At 42.5% G+C, this 25852-nt stretch overlaps 1 protein-coding gene across 8 annotated transcripts in view; it reads left to right on the top strand.

Moving 5' to 3' along the window:
• IL7 (interleukin 7) overlaps nucleotides 1-25852 on the top strand; it is a 92538-nt gene that overhangs the window by 18018 nt on the left and 48668 nt on the right. For 5 of the 8 annotated variants that reach the window (XR_003854852.1, XM_029591520.1, XM_029591521.1 and 2 more), the window contains exon 2: nucleotides 4083-4212. Coding sequence is in view for 7 of the 8 variants with exons in the window: in XM_029591520.1 (XP_029447380.1) it covers nucleotides 4083-4212 (130 nt within the window). In the remaining variant the exon portion in view is untranslated. Of the gene's footprint in view, nucleotides 1-4072; nucleotides 4213-25852 lie in introns of all 8 variants that reach the window. The other 3 variants (XM_029591523.1, XM_029591519.1, XM_029591522.1) reach the window with 1 other exon arrangement.

Raw genomic sequence — 25852 nt, forward strand, 5'->3', positions numbered from 1 at the left:
GCTGACTTGAGTTGGTCCGGAACTTGGCCTTGGGCGAGGGAGCAGTTAATGATATTGGCAACTGGCTTGGCAATGATGTCATGGATTGAACTCAGCAGGTTTGATGGTATATGGTCTAAGGGGTGAGAGGACGGTTTTATCTTCTTTAGGATATTCGCTATTTCTAAGGTGGACGTGGGTTCAAGAGATTCAAGGACAGCTGTGTGTGTGATGGGTTGAAAAGCGGTTGATGTAGTTGATTGCTGGTTGTGGTTGTTTGCGAGGCTTGTGAATGGTGTTAGTCCTTTGAGGGGGGCTACGAGTGCTGTGATTTTGTTGTCGAAAAAGTCTGCAAGTTCACTGGCTTTTTTTTTGAGCTTGGTCGTCTGGGATGTTTGGTCCGGGGGGTTTAGTGAGGGCTGAAACATAAGAGAAGAGGGCTTTTGAATCAAATGAGAAATGGTGTATCTTTTTGGAGAAAAATTCTCTTTTTGTTTTGTTGATTTCGTTTCTGTAGGTATTGAGGCATGACTTGTAGTTGAGGAGGGTTGTCGTAGATGGGCTTTGACGCCATTGGCTTTCTTTGTTTCTAAGCTCGTGTTTACGGGACTTCAACTCTGTGGTAAACCAAGGTTTCCTGTTGTCTTTATCCGGGTTGATGGACTAGGGGTCTCTACAATAGCAAGACTAGAAGGTGAAAAAAAGAGTCCTAGGGGTCTCTACAATAGCAAGACTAGAAGGTGAAAAAAAGGAAGACACACAGGAGAAGAGGATACAAAAAGGATGCAAACCTAAATAGAAAAAGGAAGGGAGGGCACCAGAGAGAAAAAGAAGGAAAAGGACAATGAGTGAGAAGAGATGCTGGACTAGAAACAGCAAAGATTGGAAACTATTTTATTAAATGATAACTAATATTCTCTATGAAGAAAGTAGTTCCCTGGTGGCAGGGAGGAAGCCAAAATGTCCTTACTACAAATCTCCCCTCCCCCCATTATAATCTCAGGGTGAGCCTAACTGAAGTTCACAGGAATTGCCCATAGGCCCCTTAAAACAGTGTTTCCTAACCCTCTCCTGGAGACACAACTATCCAGTCAGGTTTTCAGGATTGCCACAATGAGTATACATAAAATAGATTTGCATACCCTTGAGTCTCCAATGTACGCAGATGTATTTCATGCATACTCATTATGGATATCCTGAAAACCCGACTGGGTAGGTGTGCCTCCAGGAGAGAGTTGGAAGGGTAGCTCATTGATGCTGACGGTCAGTGAGGGCTTCACGTGCACTCTGCAGTCACTGGGGCTTTGACAACACGCCCTGGTTTTGTGGTGCGTGAAAAAGATGGATTTTCAGTGTGGTTTGTTCATTCATTGGTTGATTCATTTGATTTCTCACGCTGTTTCTTTGGAAGCTCTATTGATTTCCATTGAAAGATTCACTATTACCTGTTGTGTCACAGGATATTTCTCACTGTGAGCCCCTTTTATATTTAATTGATTTTTCTGAAATATCTAAGCATATTCCACAGTGTATGAATTGCTGGTTCTCCACTTTGTAACAGTTTCTATAACATCCTGCTTACGGTAATTCATAGAGCACTTCAGAGGTATCCAGACATGTCTGCTGATTAAAAGGAGTAACAGGAAAGCTCCTATCAAGATACATTAACAGGGATCTTACAATTTCTCCAGGACTTAGCAGGGATACACAAGGTACACACCATGTTGTATTCCTGCTTTCCACCGCCCCACTAATTTTGTTTTGGAGGGGGGAGGGAGGTTGTTCTGCGAGAATCTTAATGTTAGGCTGCAGTATTCTCAGGGGAATACTTTCAGAGTAATAACACAGATCACAAAGTCTATCATGATCCACATTACTCCATTATACGAGTAGGCTAGATAGGACACATGGGGATCCATTTCCGACTGCTGTGTGGCTCAGCTGGTTAGCCAGATAACGGTTGTATTTCTCCCCTAGAGAGTACAACCCTTGCACTCTGCTCCTTTACTCCACACCTAGGAGCACTCCTCCACCAGCTCCCCACCGCACCTTTTCCTCCTCCTTCCTCCTCTTTCCTCCCTCCTTTCCTCCTTACCTTCTTTTCTTCTCCCTCTCCCCTCCCAGCAGTCTTCTTGCACAGCCCTGTCCCTTTTCCTTCCCTTATTCTCTCTCTTCTCATCTGTCCCCCTTTTCCCCACAGGCCTCTCATAGTCTTTCCTCTTGACCTTTCTTCCCTTTCTACCCTCTGTCTGACCTCCCAAGCTCTGGCACTTTCCTCCTCATTCTCCCTGGGCACACGTCCTCTCTCTACCCCCCTCCCCTCACCCCAGGCACGCCAGCCTAAAAAAACAAAAGGGAGACTGCATTTTTTTTTAACCCTATGCATTAAAACACGAAAATATGCGCAATTTCTAATCCTCTTTTGTCATTTATCTTGTCCAAATATATCACTGCATACGTTTCTAGGGAACAGGTCCATAAATAATTATTAGCCAGATAGACTTTGGTTTCTCCACCTCTTCATTCTTGTGGAGATCAGCATGAAAGCAGACTTTCATATTGAGGATTTGCTGGATATTTCCAGGCAACCCAGACTGGCCACAGTCAGAGGTGATGCAGAGCTCAATGGTCTGGTGGTCTGACCCAGCATTGCACTTTTTGTGATCTTGCCTACTTTGTAGTAGTGTAACGTTTTTGCCTAGTACAAAATTAATTGTATCCTGCCCTATTTTGTTTGTTAGATGTCAAGCTGATGTACCAGTTTTACACCTTTTGCTCCGGAGTACCAAGTCTTTTTTTTTTTCTTTTTCTTTTGCTATTTGGAGAGTTTGTAAATTTAAGAACAGAATATCATATCTCCAGGTTTGCAGGCTGAAGTAATGAAACCTGCTCTAAAATTGGAGTTAGATTTTAGCACGGGTTTATTAAATGTGTGTGTTTAAAAAAAAAAAGGCGATCTCCACAGGATGCAGAAAGCTAATGACATGCAAATAGTCCTCCCTCCCTTCCTAGCATGCCATTTCCCGCCCCCCCCCCCCCTTCCCTTTCACCTTAAAATGAAGTCAGGCCAAGCAGGGGAAGTTGGGTCCAGGTCTGGGTCAGGTAGGTCCTCCTTCTCCTCCCAGCCCCTTCCCTCTCACTTTAAAAAAAAATTAAATCAGGCCCTCCTACCCCATTAAAACAGAGGGAACCCTCCACATTTCCTTCCCCCCTCCTCTGGCAGGGCTGTTCCTTCGCTGGCAGCTGACTGGTGCCTCCACAGAATTCTGAAAGGGGATCGGTGCTTTCACTGACCTGTGACACTGGAGGGACCATAGGAGTGAATACATTAATATTAAGTGTCGGGCACTTAATATTCATTTATTCACTCCTTCACTGCTGCCCTATCAGAATTCTGAAAGGAGCTTGGTTCTTTCACTGACATATGATTATAGGAGGGACCAATTGTTTGCCAGTGAGAGAACAGCCCTGCCGGAAGAGATAGGGGTGGTCTTGGGGAAGGGGGATTTGGAGTACCCATTTGTTTTAATGGGTAAGAGGGGGTTCTAGCAGTGGGTGTTCCGCTAGGCCCATTTTAATTGTTTAGGATGAGAAGGAAGGGGCTGGGAGGATAAGTAGGACCTACTGGACCCAGACCTGCTTGGCCTGCCCGGCCCAACTTCTATTTACGATGAGAGGGAGGGGGTTCAGCATGCTGGGAAGGGAGGGAGAACTTGTGGGCTAACCCACTCGGGCAGGCCCCCCCCATCCCAGCCTGCCCGAGGGGGGGGGGGGGTTTGGTGTCCTCTAATGTGGGAAGTTTAATCCCTGCCTCTGGCCAGGCATTACATTTTGCACAATAAAAGGAAATATGCTATTAGCATGAAATGTATTAACCTTGCCGTGGGTTTTATAGCGCAGGTTTTTCTGGTGCTAAAACCCCTATTACATACTGTGATTAGGTTAGCACCGAAAAGCCCACACTAGAATAGGAGTTAAAAGGGTCAGCATGGTTTATTGTGTTGGCCTCTGCTGCAACCTTCCTGTTACGGCTGACTAAAGCCTGTTAAGTGGTGTTTTTAGCATGTTCTTATTTGATGGTATTGTAATTTAGTTTTTTTCAGGTATATCTTTGCGATTCCTTCGTTGATGCTAGTCCTGTTGCCAATTGCTTCGCCTGTTTGTGAGAGGAGAAATATGACTACCATACGTGCCCAATATATGAATGTTATCGGTGTTGACATTAAACATGTGGTATGTGTTAATATTTTTATTATTATGTGTTAAGATTTTATTATCCTTGTTGTGCTGAATAATTGCAAGTTTATTCATGCAATCTACTGAAAGACTTTTTTTTTTGGTAACTGTTGAAATGTATGTTTTCCATTTGAAGTGTAATAGTGACTTGGTGGAAACATTCTAGGGGTAAAATAATCTTTTCCTATCTTTAAAGGAGAAGTTTCCCTTGGTTGTTTTTTTTTTTTTTTTGTTCTTTAATTTCATTTTGGACTACTTGCTCCATCATGTAATTATTCAAATCTGATTTAAAAAAGTATAGTCAGGGTTGGCCTAGTAGGAATGAGACATTTAAACTTAGAGTGTAGGCCTTCTGGGGACAAGGAAATATATACAGTACCCAAATGTAATCTGCTTTGAGGAGCTGAAAAGTGGAATATAAAAATAAATACAATTTAAAAGCAAAAATAAAATAGATATATTTGGAAGCATAACTTAACCCCCCCCCCCCTATTTTTATGCCTTCAGTGGTCTCTTCCACCAACACCCCCCCCCCCCTTTCCTTGATGGTCCTTTCCGGGCGACTGGTGATCCATGCCAGACTTAGTACTGGAGAAATGCCTCCTCTAAGGCACATCTTTGGTGTCGCTGGTTGTCCAGTAACAGCTGCAGCTGTGGTGGCACCTTGCCCTCTCTCCCTTCTTTGACCCAAGTGTGCCAGCTCCGGACTAAGTTTAGAAATTATAACGTTTTCTATATCATTAACATTTTGCTGGGGCCAGTGCTATTCAGTATCTTTGTGAGTAATGTTGCAGAGGGCTTAGGAGTAAAGGTTTGTCTCTTTTTTGCGCATAACATTTAAGATCTGCAAAAGAGTGGACATGCCTGAGGAAGTAGATGGCATGAGACGTGATCTGAAAAAGTGTGAGGAGTGTTTGGCTTTGTGGCTGGGTCTCTGCTAAAAAAAAAAAAAAAAAAAAAAAAAAAATGCAGAATGATGTGTTTAGGAGGCAGAAATCTGAAGGAGGTGAGAGAGAGTACTGATTTCCACAGAGCAGAGACGAGACCTTGGTGAGATGATATCCAATGATTTCAAGGTACTGAAACAGTGTGACAGAGCTGGCCAGAGCTGGAGGGATGCTAGGATGCATAGATGAAGCATAATCAGCAGAAGAAGGACGTGACTTTGCTATTGTACAGGTCATTGATGAGTTCTCACCTGGAGTATTGTGTCCAGTTCTGGAGGCTATACCTTTGGAAGAATATAGATAAGAGCGCAGGCAGTCCAGATAAGAGTTAAGAAACTTTGTGTGAGGTCTGTACTTAAAGCCCAATGATATGAGACCTAGGCATTTAAATATGACTACCATAGAGGAGGGGAGAGACAGGGGAAATATGAGGGGAAACATCCAAGTACCTGAAAGGTATTTTTAGTAGTGTACATGAAGTAAATCTGTTCAAGGGAAAGAGAGTTCTAAAACAAGGGGTCATAATCGGAAGCACAGTGAGGGTTTCTAGTACCCAGGGGGCCAATGCATTTATGTTGCCTCCTTCTAGAAATACTTGTGGTCACAGAAAGTCATACTAAATACAAACCTTGGAAAAGAAATGAGCCAACACTATTGCCTGCAGACAGACCACTAGTGGAGTTTCCTTTGCCTCTTCCCTCGATAGTGTGTTGAAAGCAAATAAAAAAAAACAGCCTATGATCAAGAATGAGTCCGAGAGTTAAGGACTGAGATGTAAAACTTCTAAATTCTTCCAAAATTTCCAATTTTTCTACTTCTGACCATCAGCAAAAAAAAAAAAAAAAAGTAAAATCATTCCAAATGTGTCCTTCCCCCCCCCCCCCCCCCGACCTGCACACATCACTGCAGCCTCAATACAGCACACTGCCTGTCCCTTCCACCAAATACAGAGCAATTAACTACAAACTAGAAAGAGAAACAGAGACAAAAGCAGAACTGGAAACCCCTGCCTGCAGTACCATACCAGAGAAATAAATACAAATTGCATCTTCCCTGAAAAAATTGTGCTTATAAACATGGTGGCATTCAGTACCATCATTTTCCTCAATATAACTGCCTGTACTTTGACTGATTGAGAATAGTCACCGTGAGCACAAAGTTAAGACTTGGTAACAAACTTTTGCCCACAGATGAACCAGAAAAATTCCATAGGACAACTATCTTTATTAAAATGGCAGAGTACCTCAAAGAGTCATTAGGTGGATGGGAAAATCTAGGGCGGGTAGAACACTCAGGGATATTTTTGTTAGGAAAGAAAATAAAAGAAAGAGGAAAAAGGGGCTGCTATGGTTTTCTAAAGAAATAGCTGAAAAGGTTATCATTCAAAAACTACAAGAGATCAAAGAAAAGAGGAAGATGAGTGACTTTAAGCAAGTTTAGGGGTGTAGGGTTCTGTCTGCCAGCTCTCCTTCCACCTTACTTGCGATCCTAAGCCAGGAAAAAGACTACATGCATTCTTCCCAGAAATAGACTTTTATTTATCAGATTTGGCAGGATATAGGAATTGTTGTTTTCTAAATGCTATCTCTAACATCCTGGCCCCTAAGCACCAGTTTTCCCTCAAGAAAGTTCTGTATCATGGGTGGTAACAGACATGCCATAAACCTTAGCCTGCTTAATATATTAATACCTATGGCTAACTTACCCTTGGTCAGACTTCAGGTGATGCCTCTTCACCTCTGAAGCAAGCTCCAGCTGGAGAATGTGGGCAGGGGAGAAGCTTGCTTCCTGGGCTTGGCACTGAAAGAATGGGCAGGCGGTCCCGGAAGGAGACAGGCTTCTGGCTCTGGCTCTTGCCCCTCACCATCTCAGATTCTGTGTCACTCTCCACACCTGAGCAGGCACCTCATCTCTCCGGTCTCCGGGCCACAACTAGTCTTCTCCCTTCTCGATAGCAGAGAGTGCTGGTCTGCTTCTGACCCCCCCCCCCCCCTTTCACTTTCAGGGATGCTCTCTGGATTCACTCCCCTCAAGGTTTGCTTCCCCAGGAGGACCTTCGCTCTTTCCTTTTCTGGTTTCGGGGTCTGTGTTCTTGGATCCACTCTCCAGGTTTTCTCTCAGGGTTTTTCCTTGTTTCTTCCTCTTAGGGTTTGTGCTCCCCTTTCTCCTTTGCCCCACCCCTACACAACAATATCTAGAAAAGTTTAAAAAAAACAAAAAAAAACCTGGGAAATGGAAGAAAAAATAGCAAAAAACAAAGCGGAAGCCGATCCAAGATGGCTAGCAGCAATAAACACGAAGAAAGGATCGGTGAAAAAGGACTTTTATTGAATCTTGCCCGACTCTGGCCAAGTTTCGCTCTCAGGGGCTTGTCAGCCACAACTGTTGGCTCTTCCACGAGCACACTGTTTTTTTCAAAATTTGCAAGATGTTAAATGATGAATCTTTTCATACATTTGAACTATGTATGAGAAATATGCTTAAGGCTAGAACCACACTGCGGTCTGTCATGGAAAATAGTAATGACTCGGCCAGAGTCGGGCAAGATTCAATAAAAGTCCTTTTTCACCGATCCTTTCTTCGTGTTTATTGCTATTAGAAAAAAGTAGCAAATACAGTACAAACAGCTGAACAAGCATTGAAAAGGTCAGCCAGTAGAGCTGCCATGACCCACGGATATATCCCATCCAGCCTCATTACTTTATGTACTTTTATGTTTAGTTAGCTCCTCACAAACACACTTTGCTGAAAATCGATTGAGATTTACCTCATTTCCAATATTTTGTGCTTGTTTTATGTGGTCCTGCTCCTGATCCTGCCAGAGCGGACACCAAACAGAAATATCTCTTAAACAAACAATTTAGCTTTTTCCTCATCAACCTCTTCTCATTCACCTCAAAAGTGGAAGTAAGGAGGAGGCTGGGAACTACAAGCCAGTTAGTTTGACTTCTGTGGTGAGCAAATGAATGGAAATGTTGCTAAACAGGTTCCCTATACGGATCAGGGATCAGTCCAGACTCTTGGGTTTTGCCCCCCCTCTAGCAGATGGAGACAGAGCATTACCATAACGCTCCGCCTATAAATAGAATGGTGCCATCTTCAGTCCAACAGTATTCTTCTGTCTCCAGCAGATGGGGGAGGTGCCAAACCTACAGTCTGGGCTGTGTGCTTACTTGGTTATTCTTGTGTTTAATTAGTTTAGGGGGTGTTTTGTCTTTTGTTTTCTGGCTTGTTTAAGCTTTATTTAAAAAAAAAAAAAAGAAAAGAAAAGAGCATAAGAAAGCAACTTGTGGCAGCACAGTGGTCGTTAGGTTCTGAGAGAGCCATCCCACGCTGGTCTGAGGCAGCTACTTTACAGGGTCGAGGGCCCTACTTATATTCTCAGCAGCTGGGTGCGATACCGGGGAGCCCAGCTCACTCCACCCAAAGGGATCAGCACATTGGACCACTGCCGGGCAAGTTTTATAATTAAAAAAAAAAAAAGTTTTACTTTAGTTTTCTCCTGTGTTGACTCTGTGTCTCTCTCTCTCCCTGTCTCAGCAGAGTGTTTGCTTTTTGTTTTTGGCTAGTTTTTCATGATTTTTGTCAAAATTTGTTGTATTTTGTTTAATTTAATTTTTCTGTCATAACTCGATGCCGCGTTCTCTCAAGGGAGGATCTTTGCTCTGATTGTATCCCGAGCGGGGAGGGGGTCGTCGGGAGCTGGAAAAAATGTTAATTCTGCAAAACTAGCAAAAGTAAAGTCTGCCCGAGTCCCTGTGGGGACCTCTGCTGCAATTCACTCTAAAGCTGATCAGTTCCCTTTCAGTGCAGGAACGGGGGCTCTTTTTCAATCTTTCAGGGTTGTGACTAGTGCAGTGCTGGGGGAAGGGATTTTACCTCCCTCTTTTTCTCCCCAGCAGGGTGTTCCTTTTTTTTTTTTTTTTTAATTTATTAATTATAACATTTACAAAATGATATAAACAGGTATTCCAAAGAAAAATATAACATTCAAACATTACACGATATATTATCAAAAAGGTTACTAGCCCACATCTAGGAGGAGGGGAGAGGCTAAATCAAGCATGCTACTAATTTCTTATACAACCTTTACTCCTTAAACATCATATTAATTATTCTGAGACTTATCCCTTAAGAAACGTTCCAAGTGTGAGGGATCAAAAAATATATATTTATTATTTTGATATGTTACTTGGCATTTGCAGGGAAATTTCAAGAAAAAACTTGCTCCTATATCTAGAGCAGTTTGCTTAAAAGAAAAAAAATGTTTCCTGCGTGCCTGAGTTACCCGAGATACATCTGGAAAGACTTGTATCTTTTGCCCACAAAAATTAAATTCCTTGTTTTGAAAATATTTTGAAAAGAATAAGTCTTTTTCCTGTTTTAATGAAAAGGAAACTAATAATGTTGCTCTAGAAGAAATATTGTCCATGGAGTCTTCTAAAAAAGTAGAGACCCCTGGACTTTCCAAAATATCCATTCCACCCTCCTGTACTTGCAACGTTCTTCTTTTAGGTATATAATACATTTTAGATATGATTGGGATTTTCTCCATTTCAAAAGATAATATCTCTACTGCATATTTTTTAAACAATTCCATAGACGACATTAATCTTGAAATAGGAAAATGTATTAGTCTAAGATTATTTGATCTTGTTTCATTTTCCAAAAATTCTATCCTATTATGCAGTATGAGGTTATCCTTAATGGAAGATATACTGGTGGCTTGCAAATTATTTACTAGTGGATTCAAATTTGCCACTGCCTGTTCTACCTTGTTAGTCCTTAAATCTAACTCCTCACATTTTGCGGTTGCTTCCACTGAAAAAGTATGTACCTTAGATATAGAATTAGACAATTTCTTTATTAATTTTTGTGGTTAGTCTCCCCACGTCCAGTAACGTAACGTTTTCCGGTTCCCTGCTATTTTCCTCCCCTTCACTACCCACCTCGGAAATTGGTACAGGACATGGGACTCTAGTATTACTAGCAGTAGCCTCGACACCCACTAAATTGATACTCTAATGTATACCTCCTTACGCCTTACGAGTGGGTCTCTGCTGGGTTCAGCAATTGCAAGCTAACGCTGACTTATCGGATGAAGAGGCAGTTCAGGTAAGTCGTCTGGAAGCTTTGGTGGCATACAGCGCGGATGCACTGCATGATCTTTTGCGCACAACGGCCAGATCCATGGTTTCAGCTGTCTCAGCTCATAGGCTCCTCTGGTTGAGAAACTGGTCCTTGCCCTTCAAAGGCAAACTACTTTCAGTAAGGATCTAGAAGATATGATCCAATCTCTGGGTGAGAATAAGATTCTTCGGTTACCAGAGGATAGACCGAAATCCAGAGGTTCCTTTGCCTCTAGGGCCAGATTCAGAGGGAATCGAAGATTTCGCCCATCTAGACCGCCCGCGGCCCCTTGGCAAGCTCCTAACAGACAACAGACTTGGTCCCAGTCCTTTCGGAGCCATCAATTTGGCAGACCTGGTAACTCCCAGTCTGCTTCCAGGGCAAAAGCATCACAAAGAAGGGGTGCAGGTCCATTCCTCTGTGCCGGAGATAGGGGGCAGACTGTCCCTGTTTTACGAGGCATGGACCAAAGTAACGACGGACCAGTGGGTCCTTACCGTGATAAGAGACTGCTATGCTTTAGATTGTGCACAGCATCCTCGGGACCAATTTCTAATTTCTCCCTGCAGTTACAAAACCAAAAGAAGAGTGATACAGGACACTTTACAACGACTTCTGCAACTAGGAGCCATTGTCTTGCTGCCTCCAGAGGCAAGAAGGAAGGGCCGTTACTCCATTTACTTCATAGTGCCCAAAAAAAAAAAAAGGGCTCTTTTTGGCCCATTCTGGATCTTAAGAGTGTAAACAGATGTCTCCGGGTTCCCCGGTTTCATATGGAAACGCTTCGGTATGTCACTGCTTCGGTTCGCAAGGGAGAGTTTCTAGCATTCTTAGACCTCACGGAAGCGTATCTTCACATAAGCATTCGGTCAGACCACCAGAGGATTCTTCGGTTTTCAGTTCTGCATCAGCATTTTCAGTTTCGGGCTCTACCCTTTGGTCTGGCTACAGCACTCAAGACATTCACCAAGGTGATGGTGGTGGCCGCAGCCCATCTCCGCAACGAGGGGTTACTGGTGCATCCTTACTTGGACAATTGGCTGATCCATGCGAAGTCAAAAGCACTTGCCCAGGAGGCAATTCAGAAAGTACTTAAGCTCCTGCAATCCCTAGGTTGGGTGGTCAATCTCGCCAGGAACCAACTGGAGCCCACTCAGTCGCTGGAATATTTGGGTGCTCTTTTCGACACTCAGCAAGGCAGAGTTTTTCATACCATGGAACTCGTGTCCAAGTTCGAGGTTTAATGCTCAAGCACCCACCCAGAGTCAGAGATTATTTACAGGTTCTCGGGTTGATGACTTCAACATTAGAATTGGTACCTTGGGCCTTTGCTCATATGAGACATTTACAATTCCGCATTACTTTCCTGATGAAAAAGGTCGGAGACTGGGTTCCATCTACCTTTACTGCTTAAGGAGACAGCATAAGCCAGTCTCGATTGGTGTTTAGTGATGGACAATTTAACCTGAGGAGTTCCCCTGGAGGTGCCCCACTGGACAGTGGTCACCACAGACGCCAGTCTCTCAGGTTGGGGTGCAGTATGCCAAGAAAAATCAGTGCAGGGACTTTGGTCCCCTGTCAAATAGCTCTGGTCAATCAATCGACTGGAAACCAGGGCGGTATGGTTAGCATTGCATGCATTCCATCCTCGCCTCCAGAGCAAGTCGGTCAGAATTCTCTCAGACAATGAGAACCATGGTGGCGTACATCAATCGCCAAGGAGGAACCAGAAGTTAACAGTGGCAATAGAAGCTCGCCAATTGATTAGCTGGGCAGAGCTAAACTTGGTAAGCATAGCAGTGTCTCACATCACCAGCATGGACAATGTGCAGGCAGACTTTCTCAGTCATCACCGTATAGATCCCAGAGAATAGGAGCTGGCAGAGACTGCCTTTGAACTCATATGTGATGCTTGGGGCACACCCAGCATGGACCTGATGGCAACTTTTCGGAATGCCAAAGTGCCAAGGTTCTATGCTTGTCACAGAGAGACGGCAGCAGAAGGGGTAGATGCCCTAGTGTTGCCTTGGCCCACCGAGGTTCTGCTGTATGTCTTCCCACCTTGGCCATTGATCGGCAAAGTGCTCCGGTGGATAGAGATCCATCCAATGGAGGTCACTCTGATAGCCCCAAAATGGCCGAGACGTCCCTGGTTTGCGGACCACCTCAATCTCGTGGTGGACGGTCCTCTGCAGTTTCCGGTTCTCCCAGACCTGCTGCATCAAGGGCCTGTTTGTTTGGAGGATGTCGATCGCTTCTGTCTAGCGGCATGCCTTTTGAAAGGCAGAGATTAACTCGCAAAGGCTATTCTCCGGCTGTGATAGCTATTCTTCTCCGATCGCGTAAGACTTCTACCAATCTCACATATGTTAGAGTATGGAAAGTTTTTGAGTCTTGGTGTTTGAACAGTGAGGTTGCGCCTACCCGGGCCTCGGTGTCGGATATTCTGTATTTTTTACAATCTGGCCTTTCTAAAGGGTTGTCATGTAGTTCTCTCAGAGTGCAGATTGCTGGTTCCATCTGGGGTGTAGCGTTAGTGGCACATCCGGCTGTAGTTCGATTTCTTAAGAGAGCAAAAGACTTGCGTCCTCTGCTTTGGCATCCTTGTCCATAGTGGAGTTTGCATTTAGTCCTCACTGCCCTTTGCTCGGTGCCTTTTGAGCCTTTGAAGAGAGCAACTCTAAAAGATCTTACCTTAAAGGTGATTTTTCTGGTTGTCATTACTTCAGCTTGTAGGGTGTCGAAACTCCAGGTGCTTTCCTGTAGGGAACCCTTTTTGCGGATTTCGGACTCTGGCATTTCTTTAAGGATAGTTACGTTTTTCTTCTCGAAAGTGGTTTCCTCTTTTCATGTCAACCAATCAGTGGAGCTGCCGGCCTTCATGCACTTAAACCGTTCGGATCCTTTGGCTAGTGACTTGCAGAAGCTTGACATTCGCAGAGCTTTGCTGCGTTACCTTGAGGTTACCAATGAGTTTCATGTGACTGACCATCTTTTTGTGCTGTGGAGCGGTCTTAAACGAGGACAGCAGGCGTCCAAAGCTACTATAGCTCGTTGGCTAAAGAGGCTATTACGTCAGCCTATTTCCTTTGTGGTATATCCCTTCCTATGGATCTGCGTGCCCACTCTAGTCGTTCACAAGTAGCATCTTGGGCAGAGTGTCAGATGGTATCACCGCAGGAAATTTGCAGGGCAGCTACATGGAAATCTCTGCATACTTTTGCGAGACATTACAGATTGGATGTCCAGGCTCCAGTTTCAGGAGGATTTGGAGAGGGAGTGCTTCGAGCGGGCCTCTCCGGATCCCATCCCAGGTAAGAAAGCTCTGGTACATCCCAAGAGTCTGGACCGATCTGGGTATGTACAGGGAAAGGAAAAATTAGTTTCTTACCTGATAATTTTCATTACTGTAGTACGACGGATCAGTCCAGAGTCCCGCCCGTCAGAGGCATGGAAGAATGGGAGAGTCCGCTCAGTTCTTATCTATTTCGTTATTTCAGATTGACAGAGATTTTTAATGTTTTGCCCTCAAGTGGTTTTTTCAAGGTTCATGTCCCAGGAGGGTTCAGTGGACCAGTTTTGTTTCTTTTATTATATAGAGTTATGATAAGAACATGCCATGCTGGGTCAGACCAAGGGTCCATCAAGCCCAGCATCCTGTTTCCAACAGTGGCCAATCCAGGCCATAAGAACCTGGAAAGTACCCAAAAACTAAGTCTATTCCATGTAACCATTGCTAATGGCAGTGGTTATTCTCTAAGTGAACTTAATAGCAGGTAATGGACTTCTCCTCCAAGAACTTATCCAATCCTTTTTTAAACACAGCTATATTAACTGCACTAACCACATCCTCCGGCAACAAATTCCAGAGTCTAATTGTGCGTTGAGTAAAAAAGAACTTTCTCCGATTAGTTTTAAATGTGCCCCATGCTAACTTCATGGAGTGCCCCCTAGTCTTTCTACTATCCGAAAGAGTAAATAACCGATTCACATATACCCGTTCTAGACCTCTCATGATTTTAAACACCTCTATCATATCCCCCCTCAGTCGTCTCTTCTCCAAGTTGAAAAGTCCTAACCTCTTTAGTCTTTCCTCATAGGAGAGTTGTTCCATTCCCCTTATCATTTTGGTAGCCCTTCTCTGTACCTTCTCCATCGCAATTATATCTTTTTTTGAGATGCGGCGACCAGAATTGTACACAGTATTCAAGATGCGGTCAAACATGGAGCGATACAGAGGCATTATGACATTTTCCGTTTTATTCACCATTCCCTTTCTAATAATTCCCAACATTCTGTTTGCTTTTTTGACTGTCGCAGCACACTGTACCGACGATTTCAATATGTTATCCATTATGACACCTAGATCTCTTTCTTGGGTTGTAGCACCTAATATGGAACCCAACATTGTGTAATTATAGCATGGGTTATTTTTCCCTATATGCATCACCTTGCACTTATCCACATTAAATTTCATCTGCCATTTGGATGCCCAATTTTCCAGTCTCACAAGGTCTTCCTGCAATTTATCACAATCTGCTTGTGCTTTAACTACTCTGAACAATTTTGTGTCATCTGCAAATTTGATTATCTCACTCGTCGTATTTCTTTCCAGATCATTTATAAATATATTGAACAGTAAGGGTCCCAATACAGATCCCTGAGGCACTCCACTGTCCACTCCCTTCCACTGAGAAAATTGCCCATTTAATCCTACTCTCTGTTTCCTGTCTTTTAGCCAGTTTGCAATCCACGAAAGGACATCGCCACCTATCCCATGACTTTTTACTTTTCCTAGAAGCCTCTCATGAGGAACTTTGTCAAACGCCTTCTGAAAATCCAAGTATACTATATCTACCGGTTCACCTTTATCCACATGTTTATTAACTCCTTCAAAAAAGTGAAGCAGATTTGTGAGGCAAGACTTGCCCTGGGTAAAGCCATGCTGACTTTGTTCCATTAAACCATGTCTTTCTATATGTTCTGTGATTTTGATGTTTAGAACACTTTCCACTATTTTTCCTGGCACTGAAGTCAGGCTAACCGGTCTGTAGTTTCCCGGATCACCCCTGGAGCACTTTTTAAATATTGGGGTTACATTTGCTATCCTCCAGTCTTCAGGTACAATGGATGATTTAATGATAAGTTACAAATTTTTACTAATAGGTCTGAAATTTCATTTTTTAGTTCCTTCAGAACTCTGGGGTGTATACCATCCGGTCCAGGTGATTTACTACTCTTCAGTTTGTCAATCAGGCCTACCACATCTTCTAGGTTCACCGTGATTTGATTCAGTCCATCTGAATCATTACCCATGAAAACCTTCTCCATTACGGGTACCTCCCCAACATCCTCTTCAGTAAACACCGAAGCAAAGAAATCATTTAATCTTTCCGCTATGGCCTTATCTTCTCTAAGTGCCCCTTTAACCCCTCGATCATCTAACGGTCCAACTGACTCCCTCACAGGCTTTCTGCTTCGGATATATTTTAAAAAGTTTTTACTGTGAGTTTTTGCCTCTACAGCCAACTTCTTTTCAAATTGTCTCTTAGCCTGTCTTATCAATGTCTTACATTTAACTTGCCAATGTTTATGCTTTACCCTATTTTCTTCTGTTGGATCCTTCTTCCAATTTTTGAATGAAGATCTTTTGGCTAAAATAGCTTCTTTCACCTCCCCTTTTAACCATGCTGGTAATTGTTTTGCCTTCTTTCCACCTTTCTTAATGTGTGGAATACATCTGGACTGTGCTTCTAGAATGGTATTTTTTAACAATGACCACGCCTCTTGGACATTTTTTACTTTTGTAGCTGCTCCTTTCAGTTTTTTTCTAACAATTTTTCTCATTTTATCAAAGTTTCCCTTTGAAAGTTTAGCACGAGAGAGGATTTTAGACAGTGCTGGGGAGGAGCCGGCTGTCGTGGTACATGTGGGCACCAACGACATAGGAAAATGTGGGAGGGAGGTTCTGGAAGCCAAATTTAGGCTCTTAGGTAGAAAGATTAAATCCAGAACCTCCAGGATAGCATTCTCTGAAATGCTCTCTGTTCCACGCACAGGTCACCAGAGGCAGGCAGAGCTCCGGAGTCTCAATGCGTGGATGAGACGATGGTGCAAGGAAGAGGGATTCAGTTTTGTTAGGAACTGGGGAACCTTTTGGGGAAGGGGGAGTCTCTTCCGAAGGGATGGGCTCCACCTTAACCAGGGTGGAACCAGACTGCTGGCGCTAACCTTTAAAAAGGAGATAGAGCAGCTTTTAAACTAGAACAAAGGGGAAAGCCGACAGTCGCTCAGCAGCGCATGGTTCGGAGACAGGTATCTTTAAAGGATACTAATGATGCATTAGAATTGGGGCATCCCGACAGTGAGGTTCCAATAATTAGAAAAGTAGTCCAAGTGCCTGTAACTAAAAACTCACCTGAGCTAAAAAATTCTAACTTATCCCTATTAATTAAAAAGCAGAATGAAAATACAAACAAAAAACAAACTTTGAAATGTTTGTATGCTAATGCCAGAAGTCTAAGAAGTAAGATGGGAGAATTAGAATGTATAGCAGTAAATGATGACATAGACTTAATTGGCATCTCAGAGACATGGTGGAAAGAGGATAACCAATGGGACAGTGCTATACCGGGGTACAAATTATATCGCAATGACAGAGAGGAGCACTCGGGAGGAGGTGTGGCACTTTATGTCCGGGATGGCATAGAGTCCAACAGGATAAACATCCTGCATGAGACTAAATACAAAATTGAATCTTTATGGGTAGAAATACCTTGTGTGTCGGGGAAGACTATAGTGATAGGGGTATACTACCGTCCACCTGGTCAAGATGGTGAGATGGACAGTGAAATGCTAAGAGAAATTAGGGAAGCTAACCAAATTGGTAGTGCAGTAATAATGGGAGACTTCAATTACCCCAATATAGACTGGGTAAATGTATCATCGGGTCACGCTAAAGAGATAACGTTCCTGGATGGTATAAATGATAGCTTTATGGAGCAATTGGTTCAGGAACAGACGAGAGAGGGAGCAATTTTAGATCTAATTCTCAGTGGAGCACAGGACTTGGTGAGAGAGGTAACGGTGGTAGGGCCGCTTTGACATTGAGTAATACTGCCAGACTGTAGGTAGCACCGTTCTATTTATAGGCAGAGCGTTGTTATTGTAACTGCTCCGTCTCCATCTGCTAGAGGGGGGGGGGGGGGGGCAAAACCCAAGAGTCTGGACTGATCCGTGGTACTACAGGAACGAAAATTATCAGGTAAGAAACTAATTTTCCTATAGTGTAGTTTCTGGAATCCAATAGATTGCAAGATCTGAGAAATGGTTTTACTAGAGGTAGGTTTTGTCAGGCAAATCTGATCAATTTCTTTGATTGGATCAGAGAGAATACTAGATGTAGTGTACTTGGATTTCACGAAGATCTTTTACACTCTTCTGCCTAGGTGACATAAATAAATTGAGAGACCTTGGGATGATGCCTAGAGTGTCTGACTGGGTTAGAACTGGTTGAGTGGGAGGTGACAGAGTAGTGATAAATAGAGTTCGTTAGTGTCTGGCAGTTAAGATTTAATGCTAAAAACTACAAAGTTATGTATTTATGATGCAAAAACCTAAGGGAGACGTACAGTATAGGGGTTGAGATTCTTCTAAGTATGAAAGAAGAGTGCATATCTGAAGACCTTAAGGTGTCCAAATGGGTGGACAAAATTACTTTAAAGGCCAGAACTATGCTTGGCTGCTTGAACTGCATACCCTCCTCTTCCAACCTAATAATGCTCTCTGGATTTGATATGCTTATTTCTGATATTGTTCAAATTGTTTTTTATTGTTGCACAACTGCTAAGAAAAATGTATATTTTTGTAAACCGTTATGATGGCTCTACCGAATGACGGTATATAAAACTCAACAAATAAATAAATAAATATGGAAAGGAATGGTCTGCAGAAAAAGGGAGGTAATCTTTTCCTGTATAAATCCCTTGTGAAACCTCATTTGGAATATTGTGTGCGGTTCAAAGGATATAAACTGATTGGAGTCAGTCCAGAGGGAGGCTATTAAAATGGTCAATGATCTAATTTTAAAACAATCTAAAGATTTATACCCTAGAGAAATGGAGAAACAGAGGGCTAGGCTAGATATGATAGAAACATTTAAATATTTCCAAGGTTTCCATGAGCAGGAGGTGAGCCTTTTGAAAGGAAAGGAGGCTCTTGAACAAGGGGTTATGGGATTATTCTGGAATAATCTAAAGAAATATTTCTTTACAGAGAAGATGGTGAATGCATGGAACAGTCTCCCTCTTAAGGTAACTGAGGCAAAGACAATATCTGATTTCAGTAAAACATGAGATAAACCTAGGGGGATTTCTGAGGGAATGATAGGAACTATAGAATGAATTAATTGCTGTGAATAGGCAGTCTACCTAGGCCATATGGTCTTTTTCTGCCATCACAGTTCTGTGTCTTTATGTTTCTATTGAAAGTTATGATTCTTTATAATATACACCTATCATTATTGACTGGCCCTGAATTCTAGGAAGGCATAAGAGTAGCCTAGTGGTTAGAACAATGGGTGAGAAAAAGGGAATATCCCTAACTCGGGTCACCGTATAAAACAAACATGTTTCCAAAAAGCAATAACGAGAGCTGTTTTCACTTATCTTTTTAACCAGAGTCCACCTTTACTCACAACCCCGACATGGCCATGTTTCGGTGAAAAATCTGCTTCGGGGGTTCCGCATCAACTTTCAAAATTGCTCTCAGCCTTCTATTTCCATTAATATTTCCTTATGTGTCCCGACCAAGTTCTGCTTCCGTTTGTACTTCCCTTGCAATGCCTGGAGGTACGCTAAGCTGGAACAGCTTTGAGTTCAGTTTTTTACTGCAGGAAATGTTTGGGTCACAGCAGGCGTTAAACTTCCTATGGTAATTATTCCAGCCACTCTGAGCTGGAGAGAAGAGATCCGGGCTAGAAGTGCGGCAATGGTGTCAGCCCTGGCTGCAGGTTGGTGTCTCACTTCAGCTGTGGATCATGTCTAGACCTGGCTCTGGATTGCGTGGTCATGTTTGGTTGCAGAAGAGCATCTCTCAGTCCCAGTGCTGCTTTTACGGGGATGGTGGCTGATTGGTGCAGAGGAAGGGGAGCTCTCCTTGGTTTGATCCAGGATTACTGTCTTTCATCCTGAGCTCTGCAGGCCAAGGTGTGTGTGGGGGGGGGGGGGGGGGGGGGGGGAATAAAGAGGAGGAGAAAAGTAACAACTTAACAATAGAGGGCCACAAGCATGCAAAAAAGAAAAAAAAAGATGCAATAGTGCAATTGTAAAGGCCTTTATAATTTTTTATTAAAGGATTTTGCATTTGCTTTGTTGCAGAAGGGATAGCTTCTCTTAATTGATGCTGGGTACAGCAGCAGTAGCCAAACAGGATCTCCCATACCCCACCAAAAAGTAAAAGGCCTATATTTTAGCATGGATTTGCAGACCAGAAGCATCCAACTGGCCTGTGAGTTAAAAAAAGAAAAGGGGAATGGAACAGCTCCCCTATGAGGAAAGACTAAAGAGGTTAAGACTTTTCAGCTTGGAGAAGAGACGGCTGAGGGGGGATATGATAGAGGTATTTAAAATCGTGAGAGGTCTAGAACGGGTAGATGTGAATCGGTTATTTACTCTTTCGGATAATAGAAAGACTAGGGGGCACTCCATGAAGTTAGCATGTGGCACATTTAAAACTAATCGGAGAAAGTTCTTTTTCACTCAGCGCACAATTAAACTCTGGAATTTGTTGCCAGAGGATGTGGTTAGTGCAGTTAGTATAACTGTGTTTAAAAAAGGATTGGATAAGTTCTTGGAGGAGAAGTCCATTACCTGCTATTAATTAAGTTGACTTAGAAAATAACCACTGCTATTAGTAGCAACAGTAACATGGAATAGACTTAGTTTTTGGGTACTTGCCAGGTTCATATGGCCTGGATTGGCCACTGTTGGAAGCAGGATGCTGGGCTTGATGGACCCTTGGTCTGACCCAGTATGGCATGTTCTTATGTTCTTACCTTTGGAATGCCTTTTTTGTTTATTCAAGGGACATTTGCATGTCTTTACCTTAGTGCATCTCATGGGAGCGCAAGTTTCTATCGCAAGCACTCATTTTTTTCTCTGACTTTAGCACAGGTTTTTATTACATCAGCCCCTTTTGTAGACTGTGTAGCTGCGACTCTTCATGGTTCACCCACTATGGATTAGAAGCAACTTGGATTAAAGCCAAGCCCCCCTTTGACCTGAGTTACACATTTCCAAGGCAACCTTGCAGAGCCAGGTCTCCCCTCCTCACTTTCTGACTGCAGCAATCATAAATATGTTGATATTCAAAAATGCATGGTCTATAGTTCATTATGTTAATCTGGAATCAGAGAGTGGGACAGAGGGAGGAATACTACTGTTATTACCAGCTGACAGTGAGATAAATGGTGGCACAGAGAGAGATGGTGGCAGAGGAGGACTCACTTAGGCAGTATTTCTCCTGACTTGTATTTTACCCATTAGACTCAACCCAGTCCTCAAGATACACCCAACCTGTTTGGTTTTCAGGATATCTATAATGTAGTCACTAGTGTTTGATTTGAAAAGGTGTTAAAGGCAAGTATTGTTAGAAATAAGAAGGAAGAAGGAAGGCTTTTCAGGCCTAGAGACCTGCAACTTTAATTCCAATTGGAGGGGGAACTTTTACTGGGGTGGGGGCAAGGGGATTGGGCAGTGAAGCTTGCTCTGGAGGTGTTTTTCCTGCTAGCCTTAATCACCACTTAAGATTTTCCTAGGTAACTGTAAACCTCCTCCCACTCGTGTCTTGACATAGCCAAATAACTTATTTGGCTAACTCTGATATTTGGAGTTATTTGGCTATCTTAGCTCTGTCTCGGAATGCTGCCGAAACACCCTCATTTGTCATTATCGGGCTAACATTTAGATGGATATTCTGGCAAAAATTTAGATGGATAATTGCCAAAGATATTCAAAAGTTGGCATTAAGCCTGAGAACTTAGGGATTATCCAGCTAAATGCTTTTGAATATTGACCATACTAATAATCAGATTTAAAAACCTTATTTTTAAAAGGGACTTGATATCTAATTACAAACCTTGGATATAGACATACTCCTTTCTTAAATAGGTTTAAATATTTTATCAACTTCCCTACGAGGAAAGACTAAAGAGGTTAGGACTTTTCAGCTTGGAGAAGAGATGACTGAGGGGGGATATGATAGAGGTGTTTAAAATCATGAGAGGTCTAGAACGGGTAGATGTGAATTGGTTATTTACTCTTTCGGATAATAGAAAGACTAGGGGCACTCCATGAAGTTAGCATGGGGTACATTTAAAACTAATCGGAGAAAGTTCTTTTTTACTCAACGCACAATTAAACTCTGGAATTTGTTACCAGAGGATGTGGTTCGTGCAGTTAGTATAGCTGTGTTTAAAAAAGGATTGGATAAGTTCTTGGAGGAGAAGTCCATTACCTGCTATTAAGTTCACTTAGAGAATAGCCACTGACATTAGCAATGGTAACATGGAATAGACTTAGTTTTTGGGTACTTGCCAGGTTCTTATGGCCTGGATTGGCCACTGTTGGAAACAGGATGCTGGGCTTGATGGACCCTTGGTCTGACCCAGTATGGCATTTTCTTATGTTCTTATGTGATTTGATCATTAGGAATGTAAATACCTGGATGGCTGGTGGGCATGAGGGATAGCTTGGTAACTTGCCTGCCTGGTGCAAAGGTAGTGGACCTCTTGCACCATCTAGATAAGATTTTAGGGCATACTGGGTAGGAGCTCACTGTCGTTGTACATGTAAGTACCTATGACACAGGAAGGTGCAGGAGAAAGGTTTGTAAGCTAAATTTAGCCTTTTAGGTAGGAAATTGAAATCCAGAATGTCTAGGGTTACATTCTCAGGAATATCCCTCTTCTCTATCCTGGGGATGTAAAGTCCAGTTAAAATATTTCAAAATATTCCCACAAATCTCCCTTTGGCAATCCAACCCATTTTAAGTTCCATTCCAGATTAGAAGCCTCATCCCTTGGTTAAAAGTCAGCCCCCGTCCTTTTTCCAACCACCCTTGGATACCGCCCATAAGCTTATCAGAAAATCCCTGGGAGGATCTAATGGGGGCAGGAGGAATCTCATTTGATCCTTCCCTACTGGTGCCATTTTTTTCAAAATGTTGTCACCTAGCCCCAGATGCTCTTTTGCCACTTACATGCAGGAATTTTTTTGGTAAGTCTGGAGGGTTCCTGGGAAGGAGTTGGTAAAAGGGTGGGGCTGCATTTTTTAACCAGGGAGGGGAGCTTCTGACTTTGGATGGAGCTTATGGGGAGGTCTTAGAATTATTTTTTATTAACAACCTGATAGAGGTGCCAAGGTGGAATGGAATCGTGATGTCCCACTAGACCACCTGGGGGTAAATTTCAAAAGGATTTTACGTGCATAAATCTGGATTTTACACATGTAAATGCACCTTATCCGTGTAAGTGGGCTTTTGAAAATTACTACATTATATGCCATTGAATTAGATGGCAGAATGCACCAAAGACAAAATACATAGTCAAGCATTCATTGCACAATTAGAATTTCTTGTTGGATAAATCGCCAGCATTTTTAGGAGAATGTCAAAATTGTTTTAATGGACCACCATAAGACCCACACTTGTGGTCATGAATGTTTCACTCACACACATTACTTGGGTAATGTATAGTCATCGGACCACAGTCCTTATTTTAAACTTTTGTTATGCAAGTATAAACAGGCACATTCCTTAATGTGTAATTCTTGAATCCAATCTCTGAAGGAAACCCAATATAATGTTATGTTTCAAGGCACAGAAGCTCTGCGTTAGGGGTTTAACAATGCTGCGATGACATGCAAAATAATTAGTAATGAAAATACATGGCTGCAAAGAACAAAATCACTACAAATGCATACTCATTGTGGAGCTTACAAACACCAACATTCTTTTTTTGTTCAAAATATACACAGTGCTACATGAGGCTTTAAATATGTCCATATGACATGCAGTCTAATCTATGACAGCTGTCACAAACGTCAGCCTGATGCAAGTATATGGGATGATCATCCAATTTGTTGGAAATGTTATATTGAAGATGTCTTCATGATATGGAATGGGGCTCTGTTGAGTTATTTCTTCAGTTTCACCAGTGATTAAATTCCTGCAATGCTAATTTGAAAATTTCCCTTAACTATTGTGCTGACCTTTCTGTAAGGTGCTGACCTTTCTGTAAAGGCTGGTTCATCTTTAAAAACCACCCTGTACAGAAAGCCTAATGAAAGAAACAACCTTCTCACCTACCAGAGCTTTCATCCAACCTATTTAAAACTGATTCTTCCAGTAGGCCAGTTTCTTCGCCTTCGCAGGATCTGCTCTAATGTGCATGAGTATAAACGACAAGCTGTATCATGGCTGAAAGATTAGTTCAACGAGGCTATCCATGTGCGACTATTGGACAAGCTTACCATAAGGCTCTATTTAACAGGGAGCTTTGGCTGACCCCTACCTCCAAAGAAAACGTGACTCGAAAAACCTGTGTTTTAACATATTCATCGTTATCTGCTAAAATATGTCATGTTATCCACCAACATTGGCCTATTTTAGATACCTTTTCTAGCACATGGCCTCCTGTGCAATTTGTCATCTTTCAAGGCCGCAACATCCATGATTGGATAGTACATCAAGAATTCCCTTAGAAAAGCCTTCATTTACAGCAAGGGGCCTTGAAGCTTGTATTAATTGCACTATTTGCACCATGCAATCTACCAGCCACATCATTTCCCCTGACTGAAGGGCGATCTCATCTTATTTGGTGACAACTTGTAAGATAAGTTTGGTGGTGTATTTGTTACAATGTCTCTCTGGCCTTGAGTACATTGGCCAAACTACACGACCATTACATATACACCTCTTAGAACACAAAAATTGTCTCAAAACCAAAAAGATCCATGCTCCTATGGTATCCCATTTTTTGGAAATAGCACACACATTTGAGGACAACCGATGGGCTGTATTAGACATCATTGAGAGTGACTAGAGGGGTAGAAAATCATATTACAGCGTGAGCAACACTGGATCTTTTATATGGACATTGTTTCTCCTAAGGGACTTAATATGGTCATCGAATGGAGTCACTTTTTAATAGTACCTGCATTTGTTGCTTGTGATGGCTGTCATTTTGATGCATGTGCAAGGTCAGGTTGACATTTGTGACAGCTGTCATTGATAGGATTTCATGTCACTGAGGTAACTGCATTTCCGCAGTTCCACGCAGCCTATGGACATATATTTAGAGGGCTTCCAGTAGCAGCCTCATGCAGCACTTTGATTTTGTGCTGTGCATATTTTGAACAAAAGAGTTTTGGTATTTGTAAGGCTCCGCATTAAGTATTGATTTTGTTCTTTGCAGCCATGTGTTTTCATGACTAATTATTTTATTCTTTCTACTTCAGCTAATTTGTGTCATCATGACATTGTTGAACCCCTGATGCAGAGCCGCCGTGCCTTGACACATAAAGTTATGTCGGGTTTCCCCTCAGAGGTTGGTTCAAGAATTACACATTAAGGAAAGTGCCTGCTTTTACTTGCATAACAAAAATTTAAAATAAGGACTGTGGACCGATGATTGATTATACATGACCCAAGTAATGTCTGTGAGTGAAATATTCATCGCCACCAGTGCAGATCTTATGATGGTCCAGTTAAAACAATTTTTACATTCTCCTAGAAATATTGGCATATTTTCTCTATAGTGTATACTTGTTAAAGTTCACTTTATGTGTGTAAATGGCTTTTGGAAATTTGCTGCGATATGTTACATTTACATGTGTAACCCCTTTGAAAATGACCTCCCTTGTGATTTTGGTTCATGGGGATGGGGAATCTCTTAGTGGGCCTTGCAACTCCTTTTAGATTTGGCACCCAAAAGCTTCAGTAGGCTCATTAGCCTTCTGATTCTCTTAGATTAGAGGTAGTTACACATCTTAAGGGGTACTGCAATGCAAACAGATTTTTCACATGCTACATTATTCATTTTCATGCCAATAAGCTGTTTGGCATACCTGCATTGTGCCGGGTTTAGAAGCCAGGACTTGCAAGTTCTACATGTTTCCACTTTTACTGTATTAACATGTTTTGCTGTGTGGCAAATGCTATTTATCACCTGTTAATGCATTAGCGTAGGCCACTTTGAGTGTAAATATATTGGGTTCTGAAGGGAGCTATGGTGCCTGGCCCCTGGCCAAGGATTCCCACTGCAGTGACTTGTCTAGGTGGAGGGGAGAGGAGGTTGTTAAAATAGGAGAAAACCCCCTAGTAGTTAATTACTAAGGATTATAGTGCAGCCTGCCTGTTTCCTCCTGTTCCTTTCGGCTTCCACTCATTGGGCCAGTTCACATTTTAGCTGGAAGCCCTGATGAACAAGAGGAAACATGTGGGCCAAAAATTCTGCAACAATGAATTGAGTTGCAGGAGTACAGGTGTATTATTACTTAATA

The sequence above is a fragment of the Rhinatrema bivittatum genome, chromosome 2, assembly GCF_901001135.1.
Source record: "Rhinatrema bivittatum chromosome 2, aRhiBiv1.1, whole genome shotgun sequence".
Lineage (NCBI taxonomy): Eukaryota > Metazoa > Chordata > Amphibia > Gymnophiona > Rhinatrematidae > Rhinatrema > Rhinatrema bivittatum.